At 32.6% G+C, this 27,930-nt stretch overlaps 1 protein-coding gene across 2 annotated transcripts; it reads right to left on the reverse strand.

Annotated features, from left to right (window-relative positions):
• Window positions 1-27,919, reverse strand: LOC118183501 (small ubiquitin-related modifier-like). 2 transcript variants are annotated; one of them, XM_035353067.2, is made up of 5 exons: window positions 27,688-27,919; window positions 20,899-20,958; window positions 7,682-7,759; window positions 628-699; window positions 1-514 (listed from the first exon to the last, which is right to left on the reverse strand). In XM_035353067.2, the coding sequence occupies exons 1-5, from the start codon at window positions 27,703-27,705 to the stop codon at window positions 452-454; spliced, it is 291 nt and encodes a 96-aa protein (XP_035208958.1). In that variant the 5' UTR covers window positions 27,706-27,919; the 3' UTR covers window positions 1-451. The 2 variants fall into 2 exon arrangements, with proteins under 2 accessions (XP_035208958.1, XP_035208959.1); XM_035353068.2 differs by having other exon boundaries at window positions 20,899-20,952; window positions 27,688-27,917.
• Window positions 27,920-27,930: the final 11 nt, after the last annotated feature.

Raw genomic sequence — 27,930 nt, forward strand, 5'->3', positions numbered from 1 at the left:
TACAATGAATTTTGTTTAATTATTTTTCAATTACATACTGTTAAAATAATGGCTTATAACACAAAACTGACAATGGTATACAAAACGAAATGTATCTCACATAACTGGATGAAACAACTACAATTTCCATCACTGACATCGTAACACTTACTTACATGCTTAAAATTTAGTACTTAGCTTAAAAAACATATGTAGAAGCAAAACTCAAGTCACAACTTAAAATGCTTTTTATAAGGCTTGGGAAGAAAATTACTATAAACGGCAGAAGTTCGGTATAACATAAGCTGAAAAACATGGATGACTGATATTCTAAAAACAAATGTGAAGTTTCCAGAAGTGATTACATATGATGATAACATACAAAATAATGAAGAGAGCGTCTGCACCTCAGACAAAAAAAAAAAAATGAATGTCCGAAAAGCTATACAGCTCATTGCTATCAAAATGGTTTTCAAATTTCTCCTCCAGTCTGTTCTTGATATACTTCAATAACATCATCATTCTCCATCTCAAGCTATAATTTTAAAAATTGTTTTGTATATTAATGTAATAACAACAACATGCATTAAATAGAAATCTTTTAATATATATTTAACAATTACAAAATTAAAGGCAAACTCAAATTACCTGTTTAGGTGTTTCATCATCATTAATCCTTCGACCATCAAAAAGAAAGCGAAGTGATGTTACTGGTACACCCTATTAAAATAAACATTCACATATAGATATATACTTTTCTGCAATGGAAAATTTGAATTTAATTTCTTAAAAAATTTTGCTGTGAAAAATAAGCTCAGTATTAAGTCCAAAAATCTGGACATCCAATACCCAGAATGATATAAAATCTGGACTGCCAGCAAACTATTTTGTATGCTTAATTTTATCCAAGGATTTACTTATGTATGTATGTGCATTTGATATTTTTTCATAATAAAACATGAGGTCTCAATTCTTAATTTCACTTTGGCACTAAATAAAAAGATTTTATATTGAAGAAACAAACTTTTAGCATAAATACGTATCAATAATTTAGCTCTGTACCTGTCCTTTTACTTAGCATATATGACAAATCAAAATGTTCTACATTGAAACATCATTGATTTTACACCTACTGAATAATTTATATCCCTGATGCCAACTTGCTTGTCAAAATCTGATTGAATTAAATCTTGATTGATTAAATCTTGATGCTTGTCAAATCATTTATCAATTTTTCCTTTGATGATGACTATCAACAAATGGCAGCCTGAGAAATGATTTGTGCAGCAATGTCTCTAAAAAAATATTATTATTTTAAATACAAAGTGAATACCAAAAAGCACAGTAACTTTTTATGTTGACATAACACTTCACAATGATTAGACTTTAGGCAACTGAATTGCAGTGTTGACAAGGAGCAACTTTTAAAAGAAGTTTCTTTCTACATGCAAAAAAGAAATAAGATTCTGTAAATAATATTTCATAGGCCAAAAGATTACATTTAGTGCTGTTTGAATTGAGAATAACTAATTTGCAATTCAGATAAGCCTAGAACCAGCACTAAGGCTGTTATGGCTGCATCAAACACAGAAGTTTTAGTATCTAGAGAAGCCTTTAGCAGAGAATTTAATACAAAACCATAATGGGGCACTAAAATAAGCCTTAAGCATGTGTGAGAAACAGGCGTAAGTATATAACTAAACTATACAAATCAGGCTCCAGAATACTTACTGGCAGTAAGTTACGTGCTGCCACATGTCTCCTTAGAAAATACTATACATGCTCGATTGGATTTGTTCTGGAGACTTTGCTGGCCAATCCATATGTTCAGTATCCTCACTCTCCAACAGCTCTTCGACAGCAACTATGGAGTGTTGTCGTCCATGAAGAAGAACCCACAGCACCTCTCAAAAGACGCACATAAGGAAAAAGGACCTCGTTACAATAGCGGGCTCCAGTAAACGACCCTCCTTGGAAGATGTGAAGTTCGCTACAGATGCCAAGCATGATGCCTTCCCCAAAAAAGAACTCGGCGACCTCCAAACCAGTCCCTTCAGATGATGTTGGAGGGCCTTACTACGTGTTCCCTTCTCTCTCCAGATATGTATGCATCTAGAACCACAACAAAGACCAAATCTACTTCCCATTCGTAAAGATTACTCAAACCCATTGATTACCTGTCCAATTCTAGTATTCCCTGCACGACAAAAAACACCTCTGATTGAGAAGGCACCATGCATGCGATCATGCAGACTACCATTGTGCCATCTTCCTGCCATGGTAAAATACAATATCAGTTGTCCAATCACTTGTTCCATGTGTCTTGACATTTCTTCCACCTGTTCCTTCTTGGCTGTTAGGCAATATACCGGTCATCCGCTTCCATTGTTGCTCATGGACGACCACTGATGAACCTTCAGACAGGTATTCTTGTATATAGTTTGAAATGTTCTTAAATTGTGAAACAACGCTGTGAGCAATCCTGAACTCCGCAGCAACACATGCCACACTTTGATCTTCCTCAATCTTTCCAATGATTCAACGTCAGATACAATCCTCCAGATGTCTAACAGATTGACCGTTCGGTATTTCACACTGAGGCAGCAACTCGACGTCATTTAAACTGATAGCAACTTGATCAGGGTTAGTAGTCACACTTTGGTTAAAAAAATTAACACCTATAAGCACTTTTCAAGCACATTTTAAGAAAAAAAATATGCACCTGTCTAATTACTTTATATGTAACTACATAACCTCAAAAATTATACTTTAAAATATGAGAAATTCAGTATTTATTAAAAAGAGAATGAGCATTACTCAACCATGGAAAACAATTAAATTTTTTTGTTTCATTTGGAATCTAAAAATGAATACAATTTATTTTTTCACTCATATTAATATTTAAATAATTTAATCAAAATTCTGAGCTTTTTATTTTCATTGTATAACAGTTTTCCCTTAACCAGGGTTCATACACATTTTTACATATGGAAATTAAAGACTTTTAAGGACCATTAATGAAATAATTAAGGACCTATAAGCAAATGAGAACTGAATAAATTCAATTAAAAATATTATCTAAGCCTGAATTTCACTTTTGTAATACCATTCTAAAAATAAAATAGATCCCTAAGTATGACACATTATTATTATTAACATTGAAAGTTTGAAATTAATTAAAGTTTGAGAATAAAATTAACTTTATGCAATTTACAAGTAGCATTAAATATTTTACACTTATAATAGTTGGACATATTTGAAAGAAGATAAGTGACATTTATATTTTACTAACAGTTAGCTTTATGTTAATTTTTTTTTGTCTCATCTTGTCATGAGACATAAAGTCTAGAGGTTTAGTAAATAGCAGGTAGATTTTACGTCAAGCGTCATAGGTCAAAATGAGAAGTAAGATCACAATCAGCATGATTCATAACAAAAGACTGAATGTTGTCACCGCTGTTGCTTGTCTAGAGAGAGACCTGCTGATTAGAACAAAACTGAAAGGCCCGTTGTAGGCACAGTTGGCAAGTTTTGAAAGTGTTGTTGTTACAAAACATTTATGTCTTGTAACAACAACACTCAACAAAATATTTATGCGTCATTTTGATCTGATGCCTTCCCAGACATTTTGGCAAATTTTTATCAATTTCCTCCTCTTTAAGCATCTTTTCTAACAATCAGAAATTTGTCTCAATATGCAAACCAATGTTCTGACTAGTTTCTGCATGCTTTATCTGCTAACCTGTCAACCTCTCCACAATACACCTATGAGGGTTTACTAACCAATGTTCTGACTAGTTTCTGCATGCTTTATCTGCTAACCTGTCAACCTCTCCACGATACACCTATGAGGGTTTACTTGATCTGGTAAAAGTTAAATACTTCCAAACCCCCCGACAGACATGAAGCAAATTATTGCTATGTCTGAAAGTAATTATATAATATCAGACAAAGGTTTCAATAAGCCTCTTATTTAAAAAGAAATTAAAACAGAAAGGCATGTTCTGATGCTAACAAAATCAATTACAGCTCATGGTGACATTATAAAACAAGAACAGTCAAATTTAAACTTTTAGTGGTCAAAGATTATACAATTTAATTTAAATTTAAGCTGGCTCAGTAACTATCATATGAGGAAATAAAAACAATAAATTCTAGTGAAGGCTAAAATCATAAACAACTGGGTAATTTACATAATAACTGTACATATCTTTGAAGAATAATTTTCTTCGTGTATTTAGTTTTTCCTTCAACAGATTTCATTTTCATTTTAGAACTTTTGGATTTAATTAAAGATTTCTGCTATTCCAAAATAAAATTTTAAAAAAGTGCATTTAGAATGTATAGAAAAAGCAGCTAATTTTATTACTTTAATAATATGAACATTCAGAAGAAATATGAAATATATATGGTAAGGGTCGGTTACAGAGCTGGTGCAGAAGAATTTTTTAAATTCAGTGACACACCGAGCAACAAAATCTAGAAATGGCAAACGTTTAGAATTTAGAGCATTGAAAGTAGAATTTAGAAATACATTTAGAATTTAGAGCATTGAAAGTAGAATTGTTAGAATTTAGAGCATTGAAAGTAGAATTTAGAAAGGAACTAGGCAGCAGAAAGGTTGCACAGAGATTGCATCAGGAGGGAAAATGCATAGTGCTAGCTCAGTGTATGATGCATTAAGACATATTACATGAATCTTTCAAAAGCCTGTTTTCAATTTTTTTTATTAAGAAAAAAATTGCTTTCTATAGCGCCTGCCCAATGTGATAAGATTATAAGCATTTTGATCTTTTCCATACTTGTGTCTAGTAAAAAGTAGAGAAAATAAAAGAAGATAAACATGTTAAGAAAAAGATTCTATGATGAAGTAAAACATTCAAATAGTATGTTTCCATTGTTCTTAGACTTCTCCAAAAAGTAAGAAATTCATCGCAATTTTTGTGTAAAATACATCCATTACGTGTTAATAATATGGAGACATTTATTTTGTCACATATCTCTAGAATCTACTAGAATTGTGGGTCTATAAATCATGCCTTCAAATTCTTTTAAACTTTCCAAGCTCCAATGTCTAAAATTCTAAAGAAAAATTATCCCTACTAATTCTGTAATAGCAAAAAACCAGAAATATTTTGGAAAAAAAAAGGAGAGAAAAATGTAAAAATAATTTTATAGAGAAACCTGATGCGTATTCTGAATAGTCTGACACAATTACACAGGAAAAACTTTTACTACGAAAAAATTTTAAAAAAGACATTTTTAATTAACTATATAGCTAATTTTGCTTTTGTTAAGAACTGTTTTGTAAAGTGTGCTTTATACGCACATTTTCCATACATTATACCTTGTTTATTTTTCAGACTCAAAATACTGTATTATAAGTTGCCAAAATAAAACTATTATATGACAGCGGAAAATAAAAATGTTTTATTTTAATGTTATTTTTAAATATAATTTCAATATATTGTTATTTTAGTGAAATTTATCAACGTTATAATGTTTTAAAAACGACTGTCGAAAAATTCCCAGATCTCGGAATTAAAAACTTTTTATAGAAACTGATCTTAAAATCGCTAAAATGTTGATAAGTTGCCAAATTCAGAACCGTTTAATAAAGGCGAAAAGTTGCTTAAGAGCTCTTCTTAGAAAAAATGAATTCTGAAATGCTTATGTTTCACTTCTTGCTTAGAAACTCCAGTACCCCACCATTTATATTAGAAATAGAAACAATTCAAAAGATAACCATATATGTAAATATATAACCAAAAGATAACCATGAACCCATTCAAAAGATAACCATATATGTCAGTAAATTGCCAAATATATTCCTCCAAAATGATAATTCACACTCAAAATGGCAGTTGTAGAAACAGACAGACATTTCTGATGATTAAAATTAAGGACCTTCTGGCGATTTTGGCCACAATTAAGGGCTTTTAAGGACCAAAAATCGATTCCAAAAAACTAAGGCCGTACGAACCCTGTTAGAACAGATATTGCAAGCAAAGTAATTTAAATAAAAATAAGTAAAAAGAGTAACATTTCTGAAATCAGAAGACAGGAAATTGCTTCATGCAGTCATCCTTTAACAGTGAAAGCTTAACTAACTGGCCTATTCAAAAACTGTTGAATATCTGAAAATTCTGGATAGTCAAGTGTAACTGAAAAAACAGGAACGGGGTAGATTGTAGCCCGCACATGATATTACGCAATTGAATCAACACCTGCCAGTATTTGGAAAATAAATAACTAAATAAAGGAAAGACTTATTAATTTGGGATGTTTTTCATTTTAATTTTGAACAGACTGTGTTAAATTTCCAAAATAGAATCATTCTTCGCTTGGGTGGGTAGACCACAGAACTTTTAGTCCTATTCAATCCAGATTGGAAAGCGACAAAAAAAAAAGTTCATTGTTTCATTTGCTGCGAACTGTAACGGTTTCAATATTCAAGATTTTGCGGAGAAGGGGGAGGACAACCCCAACTTCCGTACTATATAATACACTGGGAGAAAAAAAAAAAAATTATTTTGACTATTTGATTACTTTTATTCTATTTAAGCCATTATGTATATTATTCCTTAGAAAGCTAATCTGTGTTAAAACACTTATCCATTTTTGAAGTTATCTATACTTAAGCAGTTACTGCAAATATATTATAAATATTCATATATATACTCATAATATAAGCATAACGATCATAATAAACACGAATATGAACTGACCACGTGGAATAAGAATGCAAATTATTAAAATCTTGATAAAAATTTTAATGTGTGTAGTTTTGGGTGGGAGGAAAAGAATACGAAATGTATTGGAATTTTCTACCGCTTTCACAAGATAATGACCAATAGAACGACGTGAACCAAAGGTTATGTTTATGCATGGAAAAGGGGCGAAAAGCTATTTCCGGGAGTATGCTTTACCATCTGACGTTCCAGATAAGGAAAAAAAGTTGTTTTACTTTCGGCTTTGGCACAGGGAGGGGAAATGCACGTTTGTTTAAAAAAAGCATTAAAAGCAAAAAATAAGCACAAAAAAAGTGCTTTAGAGAAAAAGTAAGCACCTATAAAAGCCTTTATATTTTATTTTCAAATATAAGGACTTATAAGCACTTGTAAGGGCCGCTACGAAGCCTGTTGATGTTGTTTAAACTGATATACACCGTGCAAGAACTTCTCAGAAATGCTGAGCTCCCACGCCAGCGGTCTTTTTACCTCTCCTCGTATGCACAAAATAAAGAACTTTTTTTCCAATACAGATTGTAAAAATGGATTTTTTCACAACGTCTGTACATATGTATATATATATATATATATATATTGTATATTTTAAGAACGATTAGCTGCAGAATATACTAAAATTTTGTATATGACACTACTCAAAAATGTAGTTGTGCACCTCCCTTTTTATTGCAATCAGCAGTATCCAACGTTTATATATACACACACACATCCCTGTATTCAGCTTAAAAGTCCTCATGTAACACTTATTTTCACAATTATTGGTTGTATACATATACTTCAATTTACAGAAATGTTTTGAATGTCGAAAATATTCCTGTTTTGGCAATGCCAAATTTAACATTAGTCACAGGTTACAGTAAGCATATAACAGTGGATGCCAGTTCAGATCCAAGGCCCCGAAACTTTGTTATTAAAATTATTTCCTTTGAACTAGCATATATAAAAATACTTACCACTCTATCACTGTAGGACTTTTTGAGCTTGGCCATCTGTGTTGTCATCTTGACACGGAAATGAATTTCATTAGAATCCTGTAAATATTAATATCATGTACAAAGTCTGGCATTCTTCCGTTATCGGGGACTGGATTCAGAAATGTGTACATACATAAACTGCACACACAAAAAAAGGGGCGACAGTTCTACATCTCCCGTTCTACTGGGCTGCTTGACGAAATTCAACTTGCGTTTTTCATGTCTCGAAAGCGTGACTCAGGATATGTATTAGATTTATATATAGCACTGTTTTAATATAGGTATTTTTACACAAAATCAGACTTTTCCTGAAATAACATACAAATGTTTTTCATATTTAGATTCTAGAACTCAAATTACGCTAAACTATTAAGTTTTATAAAAATTAGCCCTCAAAATTTTAGCTCCTCAATGTCAATTGAATATGACATATATTTTTTAATATTTCTTTTTTTATTAAACTTTACTCGATTCATTCTTCCAGAATTCGAAATTTTGGCTTAAACCAAATACAGTCAAAAGTCGTTAATTCGGACCTCAAGGCTAAAAAAATTTCTGCGCATGCGCCGCATTGACACATGCGCATAGGCGTTTACGCGTGCGCATAAGACCTTGACTACTGTGCATATGCGTCTGCGCAAGCGCAGAATACGTTTTCGCGTGCGCGTTTAACGTATAACGGACGGTTTAAGCTAAAATTATCTATTTCAGTTAATGTTGATGATTGCGTTGTTCCTTAATCTTTGAATTGGATCCGGCTTATTATTTTTTGCAGACTGTAAGAGCAATGTTATAAAAGTAAACTTGAACTTTCGATTATGTCAAATAGAATTTCCGATGCTGGAGCTCCCAAAGGATCTACAAAACGAAAGTATGTTTCGATGTCCATCAAACAAAAAGTGGAATTGCTGCAAAAAATGGATAAAGACATGAAGAAGGTGACAGAGAGGTTAGTGAAAATGAAAAAATTTCGATTGACAAGTTAGTCGGTATTCTCGGCACAGCAATTACGGGACTTTGAACAGCAGAACTTTGTAACTGAACAAGAAATTATGTCGGTTTATAGAATTAAAGAGAAAGTATCACATAAAACGAAACAACTTACATTGAAAGAAATGTTTAATAAAGTAAACAAATAAATATTAAGCCTTTTTTTTGTAAATTTTGATACCCTTTAGATCATAATTGTTCTTTATTTCATAAATTACAGTTTAATATTTTTAATTTTAGAATTTCTACATGCCATCTTACGAAATTTAAACTGATAATCTATAACCCGGAAAAATCGATAATCCGGAATCGCCGAAGTCCCGATGAGTCCGGATTAACGATTTTTGACTGTATAAGTTGCGCATTTTAAATTATTTATTATTATACTTTCTATTTTTTTATAAATTTTTCAAAAAATATTTGTATTATAACCTAAAAAAATTTTAACATCTTTAAGTAGATGTATTTCTAGGCACACTTGCAAAAAATTAATAGTTTTTCATTCAAAATTTTATAAGATATACGTGAATTTACATTCTGGAGTGTTTTGAAATTCGGAGTATTTGTTGAAAACGATAAAACATCAGATGTGGGTTTAGACACTTTGTTAAAAGTATCTGAAAGCAGGAATGAGGTGACTTTTCCGATATAATGGAAGGGAAAGGAAAATAGGTTGCATATATTAAAAAGTTTCCCAAGTGAATTATTCTTGGTTTAAACTTTAAAAAAAAAAAAAAAAAAAAAAAAAAAAAAAAGCCAAGATAAAACTTTGAATTTCTCCGTAAATTTCGCACCAAATTTTACAAAATTTAATATCTAGTCATAATTTGAACCGTAGAATCAAAATATGGAAAAAATTGGTATGGTTTTCAGAAAACGTCAGATTTTCTGTCAAAATACGTATGTTAGAACAATGCTATATATAAATCTAATACATATCTTAAGTCACGCTTTCGAGAATTTTAATTTTCGTTAATCGGATAAGTAAAAAGGGAGATGTAGAACTGTCCCTCCTTTTCCTCCACAGTGTATGGATGTATATGTGTGTACACAAACACATTGCTGAATCTTGTCCTGATAACAGAACAGTATGCAAAATCTTAACAGGCACTTTCAATGACTAATACAATACAAGTTATATCGGTACTCTTCTGTTTCGCCGGCACAGGCGATAAAGTCACCAATAACGGTACAACTGATGCCAAACGGAACCTTTTATGCCTCATTTTCAAAACAAGTCCCATCCATTTCTTATCAGATTGATTGTTTCTTTCACTACTGGCATACAATTACATAGAATTTTTACAAGATAGTTCAATTTTATGCGTTAAGGCCATTCACGTTAATTAAGTCAATTAGGACACAGTCACACCGTTCACGGTAATCAAGTCAATTAGGATGCAATCACACCGCTCACCCGAAAATATAGAAAAGGCAAAGTCAAGGGTTAAATTCATCAATTCTAATGAGAATGCACTAGTAAAGTAAAGCACTGCGGTTTTACATAATTTCTGAGTAAGCTATTCGTATCATTTGAAATAATTCTTTCATTTAAACTTGTATTCCAAATTAAGATTTAACTTGAAATTAATGCAGATAATTACCGAGAGAGATTTTTGTAGCGTAGTTTACATGAGATGAGATCATTTGAGGTCACGTGATATGAACCGGAGAATCAGGACGTTGAACCATAAAAGCATAGTAAATTCTTAAATTAATGTCTTTTTACAAATTTACTGTCTTTATTTATTGGCTTTTTACAAAATTTTAAACGATTTTAAAATGTTTTTGACTTCAAAATAAAAAAATTCTTAAGAACTTACATTTGTTAACATTTTTTATGTGTATACTGTATGTTGTCGGCCAATAGCGTCTGTTTGGCGAGATTTGCGCTGGCGAAACGGAAAAGTACCGTTACATCTTATAATAAAACACTGACATGAAACTCCTAGTAATTATGATTTAAACACAACAAAACCACTAACAAAATGAAACAGCAGAAAAGATAAAAGTCTACATACAACTTGGAAAGGGAGTTTGAAAAACAGCAACAAAATATTCAAACCTATAATTATATAATTATACATGCATTTTCAGAAGATATGAAAAGTATTCTTCATCTCAAGAAAAACATACGTTATAATTCAGTATCATCTTTAACATTGGAAAATACTCATAAGAACTTTGCACATAAATAGCTTGCAATCATAACAAGACAAATACTGTACAACATCCATATCTCTATCAAATTAAAACTTGTGATAATGATGTAGTATTGTGAACTATTAGCTTTATTTCACAGATGATGCTACTTAAATGCTATATTTAAATATGAAAATAAGTACAAATGCAGGGCATATAAATGAAAATAATTCCATTAATTTGAAAATCTATTAAATTTAGAATTCCATTAAAATTTTAATTATATTAAAATATCAGTCATTCAGGCATATGTATACACTACAAATATTGTACAGGTGATCAAAAAATAACTTTTATTAGTGATCTCAACAATGCTTCTGTGATATACCATGGAAACATTTGTGACATAGTATTTCACATGTTGCATAGAATCTTTAGTTTCAACAATTCAACTCTTAGGTATTAGTGCTGTCTGCAAGGGCTGCCTTTTTTTTTTTTGGGTGTGTGTGTGTGTGTGTGTATGTGGTTTTAGGTCAATTATGAACACAAAAATGGTATACAACATACTACTTCAATCCCAAACATGTTCTATAAATGAAGCTATGAACTGCTAACCTTATAAATAAATGGGTATTTTTTTCACAGAACACATGATAATGCATCAAATGCTATTTTAAACATAATTCTTCAACGTAAATTTCAAGAACTGTGCAAAATAAATAGATTTATACACAATACAACTCTTTAGAATTAGCTACTTTTGATTTAGAATTCATACGTTTTAAAAATAATCTAAGCTATTTTAATGTGGGATGACGCATACTTTATTATGTAACAACATACATGGGGTGTCAACACACTCCAAGCAATTAACTGATGTACAATTAAAACATTACAATTCCGTAAAAGAATGCATTCTATATTAGTTACAACATTTATTACATAAAATAGCTTAAAAATAATGTTAATTTTAAAATTAAACAAATGAATCAAAGTACCGTATTTGGCGGCATATAAGATGCACTTTTTTTTCCTAAATTTGGTCTCAAAAAAGTTACCCGTGTCTTATACGTGAAGGACACAGGTTAACTTTCAATACTGAATGCTATTTTTAGCCCTGATAGAGGTCTAGACACACATAACTTGTAGTACACATAACACACATATCTACATGTGTGTGGCCTTCTAAATAAGGGTCGTCTTATATGCCAGTGCATCTTTTAGGCAGTCAAATACAGTACTTATTTTTTTCAGATGACTAGGAATCGTCAATTTCTATGAGAATTTTTTGTTTTTTTATTTGTGAATGCAATTATAACCCAAATTATGCAGAATTATTACATGAACAATGAGTTATATAATTAATTTTCAAATCAATTAGGTTCAAGAAGCATTACATATTTTGTAGTTTATACAAGAAGTTTCTATTTCACAGTGCACTTGGCATACGTTTTTTTAAACTTCACACATACAGTTTTTGATTTTCTTTTGCCCTTGGGCACATATAACATCTCTGGTAACATAATTTTCTTTCCTTCGTTTGTGGTTAATCAAGAGAATCTTCATTGTGTTGTGATTTCAAAATGAGGATCAAAAAGTGTAAAGGCCAAATCCTTCAAGTACCTCCTATTCCTGAAGCCATTTGATGAACATAAACGCAAGATCCTTGAATTTATATCGGCAATGTTTATTATCGAAAAAATATAACCAAAAGTCATTGGTCTAATATTCTAGGCGCAGAGTATGTACCACTCGTTTCGTTAACTATATCAACTGCTCCTTTTGTCATGTTATAAAATGCAATTACTTCGGATTTTTTCAACTCTCCTGTGCTTTCATCATTACGGCCATCATTGTGAATGGCTGACAAAAGGTTAACACATTTGTTCTTTTTTGCCATGTAAGAAAGTAGCATTATGTCCTTTTGAAACCCGAAAAGGGTTGAATGCTGTTCTCTATTCGATGGAAATTCAAGTAGGATAATCTTGACCTTGCATACTGTTCCAACAATAGAAATAGGTACATTTCCGTTTCGCCGGTACAAATCCCGCCAAGCAGACTTTATTGGCGACAACACACAGTATATACATAAGAAATGTTAACATATGTTAGTTCCAAGAAATTTTTATTTTGAAGGCATACCATTTTAATATTGTTTAAAATTTTTCAAAAAGACAAATATATAAAAAAATATTAATTTAAGATTCTACTATGCTTTCATGGTACAACATCCTGATTCAACGTTTCATATCATGGGACCCCAAATGATCTCATCTCAGGTAAACTGCACTACAAAAATCTAATTCTCTCAGTAATCATCTATATTAATTTCAAGTTAAATCTTAATGTGGAACAGAAGTTTAAATGCAAGAATCATTTTAATTCGTATACTCAGAAATTACGTAAAACCGCAGTGCTTTACTTCGCTAGTACATTCTCATTAGAATTGATGAATTTAACCTTCGACTTCTTCCATATTTGCGCCTTCGGGTGAGCAGTGTGATTGCATCCTAATTGACTTAATTATCGTGAGTGGCCTTAGGGCATAAAATTGAACCAGGTAAAAATTCTATGCAATTGCATGCCAGTATTAAAAGAAATAATCTGATAAGAAATGACTGCGACTTGTTTTGAAAATAATGCGTAAAATTTCACCAGCGAAGATATTCCGTTTGGCATTGGTTGTACCATTTTTGGCGCCTTTATCGCTTGCGCCGGCAAAATGGAAAAGTACCTACAAATGTTATTTTTCTATAAGAAATTGGCCAAATCATAGCTGGTATACCAATTGTGTGTGGTAATGTTTGCATAATTGTATTCAGAATTGCATAATGGAGCTAGGACAAAGATCGTCTACGCAAAGGAAAGGTTCCATAGACATAATGTAAACCAGTTTGCTATTATGCCACTGGAAAGCAGAGGAAAAATTTGCCAAGGGATTTGGTGATGGAACCTTGCGGCAAGAGTTTCCCCATCCACAATGTGTACAGGAAATTGAGAAACACGGGTTAAGAAGAAACGTTCTTTGACAAAAAGTTTCTTCAACTTTTCGTGACAATTTAAACTCGGATTTTCATACTTTTTTGCTCAAAATAATAATCCATTAATTAATTTACTTGCACAAAAAAATATTTCCTTTTACTTTAAAGTTTAATGAAATTTAAAACAATATTCGTTTTATGAACTCTTGATAAACAAGACCTTTGAGCTTTGGTGACATATTTCGAGCATGCGCGGCTGTTTCCCTCTATGTTGGAATGGTTAGGTTAGGTTCGGTTATTTAATTACGGCAAAGCCTCAAGGGCTATCTGCCTAAGGGGAGGGACGCCTTTGTAGAGGACTTTCTAAGGGAAACTGGCTCGTAAACACGTTACACATAGGGAAAACCACGAAAACACCCATGCAGCCAGCCTGTTCGCGGGATTCGAACCTCGGACCGAACTACCAGTGTTCAGCGGTTTTACCGCTCGGCCACTAATGGGCCTACGTTGGGACGGAGCCACTCCTGTTGCGGAGAAGTTTTTCTTAACAATACATATTCTTTGGCAAAGGTGCACTTTGCTATTTCACAAGAACTGTTGACTTTCTTGTCTGGCTGTTGATCTGCATAAATTTCCATGTTGAGAGTATAAAAGGTTCTAGAATCAACCACAGCAAATATGTTTATAACATATCTTGCAGGATTCCTATGCAAATACTGTCGAAAGGAGTATTGTCCTCGAAAAGGTTCTAGCTTTTTGTCCAAAGTCACGTATTAACCTACATGATACTTCTGACAATTCTTGACAAAATTTTCACAATCACTTATTGAAGCTAATTTATCACTCTTTCTTCTGTCATTCCATGTTCCAGCATCACTGAAGCATAAGCAATGAAAAGAAAAAGCTTGCAGTTCATAGTTTTATGAAAAATATAAAATACTGTGCTAGGAGACACTCCTAAATCTTTAATATTTACATGGGAAGATTTATGCAATCCAGCTATTTGTAAGAGTCCTAAAAAAGCAGGAAACTCTTCTTTTCTTACAAATTTTGAATTTCTTTCTCTTTTAAAATTTTCCGAAGTATTTGTGACATAAGTATTACAGCATTTCAATCATTGTGTCAGCAAATTTAGGTTCCACGCATTCATAGGTGAAGCCTCATCTTTAGATATATGTGTATTGCCAGGCATTTTTTTTTATATTATGGGGCACCATGCATCTTTGAACTCTAGGGCTCTTTCTTCCATTTTGTTGGTTTATTCCTATAAAATAGTCGATTTAATCACAAGGAATGTCTTCTGAAGAATCACACTCTTCTGATTCAGACTGATGATCACTAAATATATCTTTATTATCTGAATCTCCCAATTCTCCTATAGAATCTTCATTCGACGAAACCTTCTCTAATAATTTTTTGAGGTCTTCATTCTTGATCATACATCAAAATGAGGAAAAGACAGAACACAGCGACCTTGAACACATTGCTCACTGAAAAATAGCAACATGAAAGCGTGTGGTGGGTGTCAGCACACAAGAAACTGCTCTTTAAACCGGAATAAATGCTCGGAATTTGCGGCTTCCACTCGAGATGTATAGAACATGACCCTGGAGACAGCTACTGATGGACTTAACCATTTCGGATTACAGAGGTTGAAGGCGATTTTTTTAGCGTCTTTCCAGATTAATCTCTTTAAACACAAACCTAAAATTAACAACTTCAAATATCACTTTCAATCAATTCAGAAACTTTTAGAGGTTGTCAAAATACAGTAATAGGCTGACTATCCAATGTTCAAATAACTACAAAGCCCAAATAAACGAAATATTTTAACGTGAAAAATTAAGTAAATGAGAGACCTGTAAAACCATCATAAAGTAAAGTAAGTATAGGACTATCATTCAAACAAACTGTTTGATTTAGCCAAACTAAGATAAGAGTGATAACACAATACAATCTTCACCTTGGTTTTTAACGAAAATCCAACTAATTCTCAACAAGCTGTATCATTATTTACCACCTTTTTATTTAAGGTTCAATGTAAACAAAAAATTTTTCAAGCCAGAAAATGCAAAGAATCAATTATGCACTTGCCATGATTCAAACCACAGATCACAAAAGCATGCATGACAGAAGTTACTAATTCCGTATAACTTCACTCATCCGAAATGCAGAAGCAACCATCTTTGCTGAAAAATTTGGCTTTGCCTTGCAACGGATTCTCAAATTGCTTATGGGCAAGGACTTAGCATGTATTACCATATATAATAAACACCCAACAAGCTATATATTTTAAAACTGACAGTCACATTCACAAGGAATTCATAATGAAAAAAAATTACCTGCACACATTTTCCGACTATCATGTTTCTTTACACTATTTCCTTTTAGCAAGGTTTTGTTTATTCATAGTCATATTTGCATTTTATTTAATACAAGGCAATATTCAAATCCACACAGCTATCTTAATACATGAATAAATTGAAAGCAGAGGTATTAAAGGGAAAGACGGCAAATATAACAAAATCCAATCCAACATATTTGAGACATAATACAAGGGTGGGTGAGCATGCTATACATACCTCCTTCACTTATTTTACCAGAGTTTGCAGTATCTGTTCTGCGTCTCACAAGTTGGCAAGAAACATTAAGGCTGGCTATAATGGTTACAGAAACTGGTCTAACGAATTTTAACAAACAAGGTTTAAAAAATGAACATAAGTCAATTTCAACTTTGACCATGATTTCCCCCTCCCCCATATTTGGGAAATGTGGAAGGAATTTTATTTGTAAAGGTGACATCCCTAAAACCAGTTAAGCTTTAAACAACTTAACACCCCCTATCATTAAACATAAATGTTTCTCTTTCCTGTAGTTCCAAGATTAAATGATTCAAATTCCTAATTATGGCGGTTGGAAAACAAATCCACCAGCCATGGAACATTCGTTAGTTCAGGAAAATTTTGATTTTTGATACTGAGAAAATTTTTTATTTCAATTAAATTTATGAATCTTGCAAGAAATTTCCCTTTACTAAACCAAGCAAAATGAGATCAGGATGTTCCGATAGGCTTTGAGTTGCAAAGAGGGCTATTTTTCTAACAATGTTTGTGATGCATACAAACGCCAAATTTTTACTACACAAAAGCTTCTTCTTGGATGATAAAGTGATACGATAATAAAAATCTGGAAATGATTTATCTTTCTCGAAGAAGCCAACCATTGCCTCATCAGTGGTTATCATTTAAGTGCGTGCAGAGGCATCTATTAATATTTTACATGCGCTGTTGCTATGTTGGAAATATCCTCACTTCTTGCTTGCCGTTTGATAGGTAATATTTTCAGATCTTTTGAAGTTTTACTAAATGCCATTCTCATTGCAACTTCTAATTGTGCAGTGTCTGATGTATCTGTAGACTCGTCAAATTATGAGAATCAGTTACATATATCCAAATCATGCTTTAACTGAGTTTGCATGCCTTTTCAAATAGTATATATACTCCTTACGACAGTGTGCATTTTTGATGACCCTGGGGATCCATAAAACTATTCTGTCATCTTAGAGAATCTTTTTTTTTTTTCAATTTAATCATCTATTGTGTGTCACACCTGCCATCTTCTCAAAAGTTAATGTTGGAAAAGCATTAAAAATAAACTCCTTAAATACTGTTTTATTCTCATTATTTTAGATGACAATAACTAATAATAAAAATACCGTTAAATAATCAATTATTTAAATGCATATTTTGGTGGCCCACGAAATCAAACTATTTTAGGGGTTGGAAACCTCATGGTTCTGCGTGCTTAATGCTATGTTAAAAGGCGTGTTACCACTTATCATTCACCCCTTAACGCCATATTTTCTTCCGCAAACCACCATGTCACCAAAAACATCCTTAATTATACGAAACTATTTCTATCTATTCATTGTTAAAAAATCATAAAAATATTGCGAAAATCTTAAAAAATAATAGTAAATAAGTGAGGAATAATTTAAATCAGCAAATATGAACAACAAGAGCGATAATTTAAAATCAATGTAAGAGGAATTGTTGCAACCTTCAAACAAGTGAATAGGTTTGAATCCATTGGTTACCAGGTTTGAACTTATTATTGCCAATGTTGGTGGTGTTTACATTTACCTGGTTCTTTTTGGAAGTGCTTCCTTAGAATAAATATGTAACACATTGTATGTACTGCAAAATTTAAATAGATACATATCTAAAATGCCTTTTGAAACAGACTTTTGAGCAGTCGTTACAGAGTGTTTTATGTTAATTGCCAAATCTTATTTGAATTGTGAATTGTAAAATGAAGCTAATTTGGTACTTTTCTGTTTCACCGGCGCAAATCTCGCTAAGCAGACTTTATTGGCGACAACATACAGTATACATATAAAAAATGTTAACCAATGTTAGTTCTAAGAATTTTTTATTTTTAAGGCATAAACATTTTAATACGGTTTAAAATTTTATAAAAAGCCAATAAATAAAGATAATAAATTTATAAAAAGACATTAATTTAAGAATTTACTATGCTTTCATGGTTCAACATCCTGATTCGACGGTACATATCACGTGTCCCCAAGTGATCTTACTCACGTAAACTACGCTACAAAAATCTAATTCTCTCAGTAATTATCTACATTAATTTCAAGTTAAATCTTAAATTTTATGGAATACAAGTTTAAATGCAAGAATTATTTCAATTCATAAGAATAGCTTACTCAGAAATTTTACGTAAAACTGCAGTGCTTTACTTCGCTAGTGCATTCTCATTAGATCTGATGAATTTAACCCTTGAGTTTGCCTTTTCTATATTTTTGCCTGCGGGTGAGTGATGTGATTGCTTCCTAATTAATTACCGCAAATGGTCTTGGGCAAAAAATTTATCTTGTAAAAATTCTATGTAATTGTATGCCAGCATTGAAAGAAACAATCAATCTGATAAGAAATGGCTGCGGCATGTTTTGAAAAAACGAAGGGAAAAAGGTTACCAGCGAAGATATTTTGTGTGGCATCACTTGTAACATTATTGGCGACTTTATTGTTTGTGGTGGCAAAATGGAATAGTAACGCTAATTTCAATGTGTGCATATCTGTTCTACATGCCTGCATATGTAATATAGTAGATGTCTAATAATCAGGTACCTAACAGTTCAACACAACTGATAATCCAACATGTGAACATCCAACAGTAGTGCTACCTGATAAGGTCATATAATTTGAAAGGCATTTACTTCAGGGATAGCATACTATGTAGGAAAATTTTAATGAAAACAGCAAGATTTTTATAAATAACTACTTTGAAGGTCAACCAATTCCAGTGTTCCTTTGATTAATTTTTCATTCGTATATCCTAAAGATAAAATCTTCTGAACCGACTAAGGAGAATTAATATATTTTCAAAATTTACAAAGGATAATAAACACAAAGAAATGAAAAAGTCATGTTCATATATTAGTACTCTGACAAGTACTACTTTAAACTTTATGATGTAGCGTGCAATAGTAATGACAGTAGACCTCAAAACAAATCAAGAATAATACATCATACTACAGTTTATCTTATGTTTTCAGCAATTAAATATATCTGTAGACTTACTATGCAGAATTTTAAAGTATCAAATTCTTGCAATTTGCTAAATAATGCTTAAAAATCAGTTTTAACTGATTTAACTTCGTAAGTTTGACATTATTGAAGTCTCAAACTAGCCAGATTATCAAATTTTTACTATTCAATGGTCCAGCAAGTTTGAGATTATCTTAATCTTAGGAATGCTCATACGATCAACCAACGATTAGATTTTTGTCAAAAATTTTTATTGATGAATTAATGATGATTCAACAGTTGAATTAAATTTCTACAGTGCTGAAAAATTCTCACAGTAAATGTAAAGAATGTAATGCATGAATGAAAAGGGAAGTACAGAATCACCCACTGCTTGACACATTTTTAAGAAATACATTCATTCGGTATTGCGTACTCCATTGACTTTGTCCATGTACATATCAATGTATTTTCACTTAAAAAGTCAAAGGAAATTGACAAAAAACCAACTCTTCTTAGTCTTGTAAAAAGCGCCAAATAAGTAAGCGATTCTGCATTTTACCCAAATGTTAAGTCAACACTTTTTTTATAGCCACCGTTTGCTTGCATCCGATTATCGGCGAGCAACATTTTCTTGATTATAAGTCTAAAATGATCCTCTTAATATGCACCTTGATTTGTTAAAACTATAATGGGATACATTTAAAGTTGTACGCATATATATTTAGCTACCATATTCAATACTTCTGAATACAGACTGGACACTTCAGAGTTAAAAAAAAAACATTGATATCTTTGGCATTACACAATCACTAATGTAAAATTAACAGTCAATGACGACATTACAGGATAATATGGAAGTAATAAACATCACTAATATGATAATCTGGGGAATTTTAGAACAAATACAGTACAAAGTCTGTAATCCGGAATGATCTATAATGGGGAACTTACGCATGCGCATAAAGCCAGTAAAGCGTTTACCCTTACGCGCTTCCGATAGTGAAGAAAGTAACAGAATGTTATTGAAAACGAAAAAATTTCGATTGACAAGTTAGTCAGTATTCTTGACACAGCAATTACAGGACTTGAACAGTGGAACTTTGTAACTGAACAAGAAATTGTCTGTTTATAGAATTAAACAGAAAGTACTAGCAGAAAAAACGAAGCAACTTAAACAACTTATATTGAAAGAAATGTTTACTACAGTAAACAAATAAATAGTAAGCTTTTTTTTTGTAAATTTTTATACCCTTTATATCATAATTGCTCTTTATTTCATAAATTATGGTTTCATATTTTCAATTGTATAATTTCTGCATCCCATCTTACCAGATTTAAACTGATGATCTAAAATCGGGAAAAAACTCCATATCCGGAATCGCCAAAGTCCCAACGAGTCCGGATTACGGACTTAGTACTGTACTTATTTAAGCAGCAAATAATTATACTGTAATATACAGCAAGATATTAAACTCTTAAAAGCATAAGATTCAGCACTGTAATAATAAATAAAGCAAATAAAAGCACTTACCTGTCCTACAACTTTTAATTTAATATATTCAGATCCACCATCACCTTCGGTCTTCTGCTCCTTCAAAGAAATAAGTCATAAAGTTCACAATATTTTTTGGAAGTTTATAAAACATTATAATCTCATTTAAAAATGAAAATATATGGCCTTTTCTTTGTGAAATGGCTTGCGTATTAAATTTATCAATTCTATAAAGGTAGTTATTTAACTATAGCAAAGAACATGAGGACTGCATATTCATGTTTAACATAGAAAAAAAGTTAAGGCATATCTGCTACAAAACTAACAGAATGCAAAATTTTTAACTTAGAGTGACTTTGTCACTGATGGACTTTCATTAATGGAAAGAAATTCATAAATCTAACATAACATAATTGTATGATACAAATGTATACAGTAAAGTGTTTTTACAGAACCATATAACAATATAAGACAAAGTCTGCATAAAGGAATTAATGTACAATACAAACGTATAACATAAATAAGGAAAGGATATTAACAGAGCCACATACTGTGGAACTTTTCAAAATAATGAATATAAATGTCATTTTTGAAAACTTCCATGTAAAATAAAAGGTGAAAGTGCAGAATCGCCCACTGCTTGGTGCGTTAAGAATTGCACATACGCGATATCCATGTACACATCGACCTATTTTCACTTAAGAAAACATCCCAGAATTGCACAAAAATGGCACTGTGCACACTCTTGACTTTATCCATGTACACATCAACCTATTTTCTTTTAAAAAGTCAAAGAAAATTGATAAAAATCCAATTCTTCCTACTCTTGTAAAAAAAAAAACCAAACAAATAAGTGGGTGATTCTGCACTTTAGCCAATAGAAAGCTTCAGCCATTCAGAATTAAATTTACCAAAGAAAAAGAAAAAAGATCCCATCCTACAATCTGACAAAATTAATGCAGATTAACTCACTTTTAGAACACATTATTCAATATACAGTACAAAGTCTGTAATCTGGACCTCAAAGCCACAAACTTTATACGCATGCGTAAATGCCATAATTAAACTGACAGTGCTCACAGTGTTCTGTAGCGCGATCAATTTGTGACAATGACGCCACATTTTGTAGGAAGATTAAAGACTGCGGACAAAGGATTCCTCAAAAAAAACAAATTAGTTCCAAAAGTCACCGCTAGGGAAATATTTGGCACTGTGTAACAGAAAATAGAGTGTTAACGAATGCAAATTAATACGGAATAAAATTACCTTTCATTATGCACATTTTCTGATTTAGTTGAAGTGCAATATGGCAACACTTTTAAAAAAGCGTAAAATCTACATAAACACCGATAAAGTCTCGTGATCTGCAATATCACGTACGCTGAGCAGAAGTTCTTTATTTAAATTTCACGTTACATTCATTCGCACAGTGCCAGCTGCTTGGGTTTTAAAAGGCAACGTGTTACGTTTCGAATCAGATTGAAAGTTTATGTGTAATGTCTCCTTCTTTAGTCGAGCGTGCGCTACTGGTCAAATTCTTTTACCTCAACCACTGCAACGCATCAGCCACTCTTCGCGGTTTTAGAACGCACAAAAAAATGCGTTAAGGTAACGGTCCTATGTCAGTTAATGGGCTAAAAGCAATGGTTGCAACATTTGAGAAAACACGTTCTCTGAAGGTTCAGTCAGGCAGAGGACGAAAACTTGTACCACAGGATACAATCAAAACAGTTGCCACAGCGATTGTCGACAAAGGACCAGACAATATTGCTGTCACCTCTAGTGCTCGTAGAGTAGCTCGGAATATGGGTATGGAAAATCTTACGAAAGATTATCAACTTTTATCTGTACAAGGTCAGCCGTGCACAGGAGTTACCGTACCCCAACCATGATAAGTGATTGACTTTAGCTCTCACCTTTCTTGCCAGAATGGAGGTGGATGATGCTTGGCCATGGAAAATCTTACAGGGAGACGAGGCCCACTTTTACATGAATGGAACTGTGAATACCCAGAACTGTCAAATTTCGGATGACAAACCACCACATGCAGTCACAGCAATTCCCTTACATTCAAAGGTAACTGTTTGGTGTGGGTTCACAGCTGAATTTATTGTAGGTCCATTCTTGTATGAGAACATTACCCCGACAGGACCGGAAACCTGTTCTGTTACTGGAGAGAAATATTGCCACATGTTGAACAGCTTTGTCATTCCGGCACTTCAGCAAAGACAATGGGAGAAATCATTTTCATGCAAGATGGAGCCCCTCCACACGTTGCTGTACGGGTGCAACAGATGCTACAACAGAAAGAGTCATTAGCCGCTACTTTCCAACTGCATGGCCACCTCGGTCGCCTGATCTTACCTCGTGCGACTTCTGGCTATGGGATTACCTTAAGTCCAACGTCTATCAAGCAGTGGTCCAACACCTGGCTATGTTAAAGGATAACATATCACGGACATTCCTGCAGACGTTACTTTCTGCTGTTGTGCATACTGTGCACAGAATGCAATATGTGGTCCAGAACAACGGCAGCCACATTGAACCTCATTTAAATGCAAAATAAAAGGTAATTTCCGTATTGATTTGCATTTGTTAACACTCTATTTTCTATTACACAGCGCTAAATATTCCCCTAGCGGTGACTTTTGGAACTAATTTTTTTCGCGGAATCCTTCGTCCCCCGTCTTGTGTAATCTTCCTACAAAATGTGACGTCATTCTTACAAATAGATCATGCTACAGAACACTGTGAGTACTGTCAGTTTAATTATGGCCACCCAGTATAAGCTATGCTAAAATTATCTAAGGCATTTCAGTTAATGTTGCAGATTACGCTGTTCCTTGATCTTCTAATGAGATCCAGCTTAATTTTTGCAGACTGTTACAATTTTATAAAAATTAAGCTTGAACTTTCGATTATGTCAAAAAGAGTTTCCAATTCTAGAGCTGCCAAAGGATCTACAAAGCAAAAGCATTATTTAATGTCCATTAAACAAAGTGGAATTGCTGCAAAAAATGCATAAGGCCTATCCGTCTGAAAATTATGCGAGAAGTATGGCATTGAAAAGTCTATACGACACAAGAAAAAGGAACTTTTTGTGGAAGCATCTTAAACAACTTACATTGAAAGAAATGTTGGTTAATCTTTGGATTATGGTAACTTGACGATTTTTTGGCAACCAACCCTGCTACAGCAATCTGCTAGTTTTGTTTTGGACGCCATTTTGATTTCACAAAGTAAAAGCGGGTGTTTTTTTTTTTTTTTTTTTTCTACTCAATATTTTTCCAACAATTTGCTAGCCGAATTACGCTTATACTAGAACAAAAATGCTTAATCATGACGAAGATTAGGTGCGAAATTGGGAGAAAATGCAAAATCGCAAACTGCTTGCCACGTTTTTAAGAATTCCACATACACAGTATTCATGTACACGTCGACCTATTTTCACTTAAAAAAACATCCCAGAATTGCACAAAAATGGCATTGCGCACACTCTTGACTTTATCCATGTACACTGCTAAAGTCCTACCTAATAATGTTTATCACCTTACCAAAATGTCGCCAAACTACCTGTTACCATATTCCAAAGATTAGCTGAAATGTTTAATACAGTAAACAAATAAATATTAACCGTTTGACTGTTACGCGGTGCAAAAGCGCTGCATTCGTCTCGAAAACCGTGACGCAGTGCTTTTGCGCTACGTGTTTCAGTGCGTCTTTTGTTGCTCCGTCATCAAGTCAAAATATAATTATAATAAAATATAAGTCAATAGACAGCATCAATTCAAAATATGTACTGCAGTTTTCATGCATTCTTGCAAGAATTGCTTAGCAGTCAAACGGTTAAGCTTTTTTTTTGTAAATTTTGATACCCTTTAGACCATGTTCTTTACTTCATAAATTACGATTTCAAATTTTGGTACTTTTCCGTTTCACCGGCGCAAATCTCGCCAAGCAGACTTTATTGGCGACAACATACAGTATACACATAAAAAATATTAAAAATTGTTAGTTCTAAGAATTCTTTTAAAAAAGAAGGCATAAACATTTTAATATCGCTTAAAATTTTATAAAAAGCCAATAAATAAAGACAATAAATTTGTAAAAAGACATTAATTTAAGAATTTACTATGCTTTCACGGTTGAACATCCTGATTCGCCGGTTCATATCACGTGACCTCAAGCTATCTCATCTCATGTAAACTACTCTACAAAAATCTAATGCTCTCAGTAATTATCTAAATTAATTTTAAGTTAAATCTTAATTTGGAACACAAGTTTAAATGCAAGAAATATTTCAATTCGTACGAATAGCTTACTCAGAAATTATGTAAAATTGTAGTGCTTTACTTCGCTAATGCATTCTCATTAGAATGGATGAATTTAACCCTTGACTTTACCTTTTCTATATTTTCGGCTTCGGGTAAGCGCTGTAATTGCATCCTAATTGACTTAATTACCGAAAATGGCCTTAGACATAAAAATGAACTATCTGATAAAAATTCTATGTAATTATATGCCAGTATTGAAAGAAACAATCAAAGAAACAATCAATCTGATAAGAAAAAGCTGCGACTTGTTTTGAAATTGGGGCGTAAAATTTTACCACCCAGAATATTCCGTTTGGCATTGGTTGTACCATTATTGGCGACTTTATCGCTTGCGCCGGCAAAACGGAAAAGTACCCAAATTTTTAATTGTATAATTTCTGCATGCCATCTTACCAGATTTTAATCGATGATGTACAATCCAGAAAAACCCCTAATCCGGAATCGCCGAAGTCCTGACGAGTCTGGATTACGGACTTTGTACTGTAGTTTATTAGAATGTTCGTTCATAAACTGTTTTAACTAATATTGAGTGGTATTAGGAACCATCAAAATAGACATAGGTAAAAGTTTACAATTTGGTGCCCCTTTGTTTTGGAGATTCTTTTATGATGCCCAGATCAGTGCTAGAAAAGCACAATTTCAGAGATGACTGCTACACAAAACCAAAATACCAAGTCAATGAATTGCACAAACTCAGTGTCCATGGGCATATCGATCTATTTTGACCTTGCAGAATATTTTCTGACTGTGTGCAACACAATGCATTTTACAAGAACTTATGCAGTCTACATTTATTTTTTGGGCATCTGGTTTTTTCAATGAAAAGCCTTTTCACTAATAATCCAAATTAGTTATCTGATGTTAAAACTCCTGATTCGTGATTGCTTTGATGTGAATTCAAATATCTCATTCATTATGCGATTCTCAATCCACTCAATCTTCCACAAAGTTTATAAATGGTTCTTTTCATCTTCATACCTTATTAGTTCCTACTAGCTATGGTGAAACACAACACGTGAGAATAAAATTATAAGCACAATTCCACGTGAAAATGAACTTTTGCTTCAGCACCAAAATAGTGATAGGTTCTGCCATTTAACAAATAAAAATGCTGTCTTGACAGCATACCTGTATAAGAAAAACCAGTACTTTCATACTTTTCATTGCAACCACTTTAGTAGAATTCACGGAACTCTTGCAACCACATGCGTAACAGTTCTTTATGAAACTATACGCACTGCAATACAAAAAGTTCACCACATCACCTATTTTCCGTAAACTGCTCCAAGGTAGTTGTGCTAATACATATGTACTGAAAAACCTTTTAATAGCATTTTCTTTATACAATTTTTTAAACAATAACAAGTTTGCCCTGAATAATACAGAATCTTCTTCAACTAGAATTCAATGGCATTAATTACATTAAAAAGAAAAGCACTTATGTATTATCCTGTCGGCCGGCCAGGTAGTGTAATTTAGGATGATGATTGCCGACTGTTAATGAAATTTCTGCAAACAGTCGACGGGGTAAGTACCACAAAAATTCTATACGTGACTGACTGACATACTTTGACAAGAAAATCTACATATTTTCAAACTTTTGCATTTTTATGTGAATATGGCCTTACACAATCAGGCCTACATTTTATCTTTGTTAATTTCACTTATGAGCTTCGAAATTACGTATTACAATTTTCATGTAGGCAAATTTTTAAGAAAATCTTAAGAATGACATTGTTTATTTAACGAGATAGACAATGAAGAAAATTTAGTCAACTATTTAGGTTTATTCAAATTAGAATAAACTTTACTGTATAAAAGCTGAAAACTATTTTTCAGACGCAGATATATTTTGGATTTCTTTGTTGGAAAGCATTCCACACATCATAACTAATCAACGAAGAACACTCTACCAATCAACAACTTACGCATTTATTTTGATGAAAGTTATCAAGGTGGAAAAAACGTACGGAAAATATGTCAGTCTCGGATACTGAATTTTATTAAAATTAAATACGAAAATAATAATAATCCACTCGCATACAAAGATTATGACAATACACACTTTCATAATAGCTACATTTAAATTTAGCCAAGGGCCGGCTATGCGAAACGTGCCCATTATGTAAGAGGACCATAACAAAGGAATATTTGGAATATGAAGAATAAATACTCATTCTGCAAAAATTTAATTTGATTAAAACTTTGCACTCTTACCTTAAATGTATAATAAAGCAAAGACAGAAGACTAAATTACGCATACGAATTAAATTCTTGTAGGCAAGAGAACGAAGAACTTTGTTACAAATCACTATACTATACATTCAATACGCATGACACTGGAATCTCCAAATATATGGATTAAAATTCACAACATATCAAAATGAATGAAAGAATATATATAAGTATCTACGATAATCATTTAGAGATGCATAAAATCACATAAAAATGCACTTATTTATTACAGAAAGTAGGCTTAACGTAATAACAGTACCTGGTGTTGGTCAGCCATATTACAATTTAAAATTGAAAGTTACGATAAAATTAAACTAGAAGTATCCGTAAAATATTACGATTACTTAAAAAAAAAACTACAATATAGTCCACCACCGTAATTTTTATCACAGGCAAATTCAAAAATCCAGCAAGGGACAAAGCGAAAGAAATAACGCTCCGAATACTCGGTGATCTCACAATAGCGACACTGCACGTGAAGAGGGCGCTTTTTGGCGGCTTT

The sequence above is a fragment of the Stegodyphus dumicola genome, chromosome 3, assembly GCF_044657685.1.
Source record: "Stegodyphus dumicola isolate Sdum_Otavi_A_Nest chromosome 3, ASM4465768v1".
Taxonomy (NCBI): Eukaryota; Metazoa; Arthropoda; class Arachnida; order Araneae; family Eresidae; genus Stegodyphus; species Stegodyphus dumicola.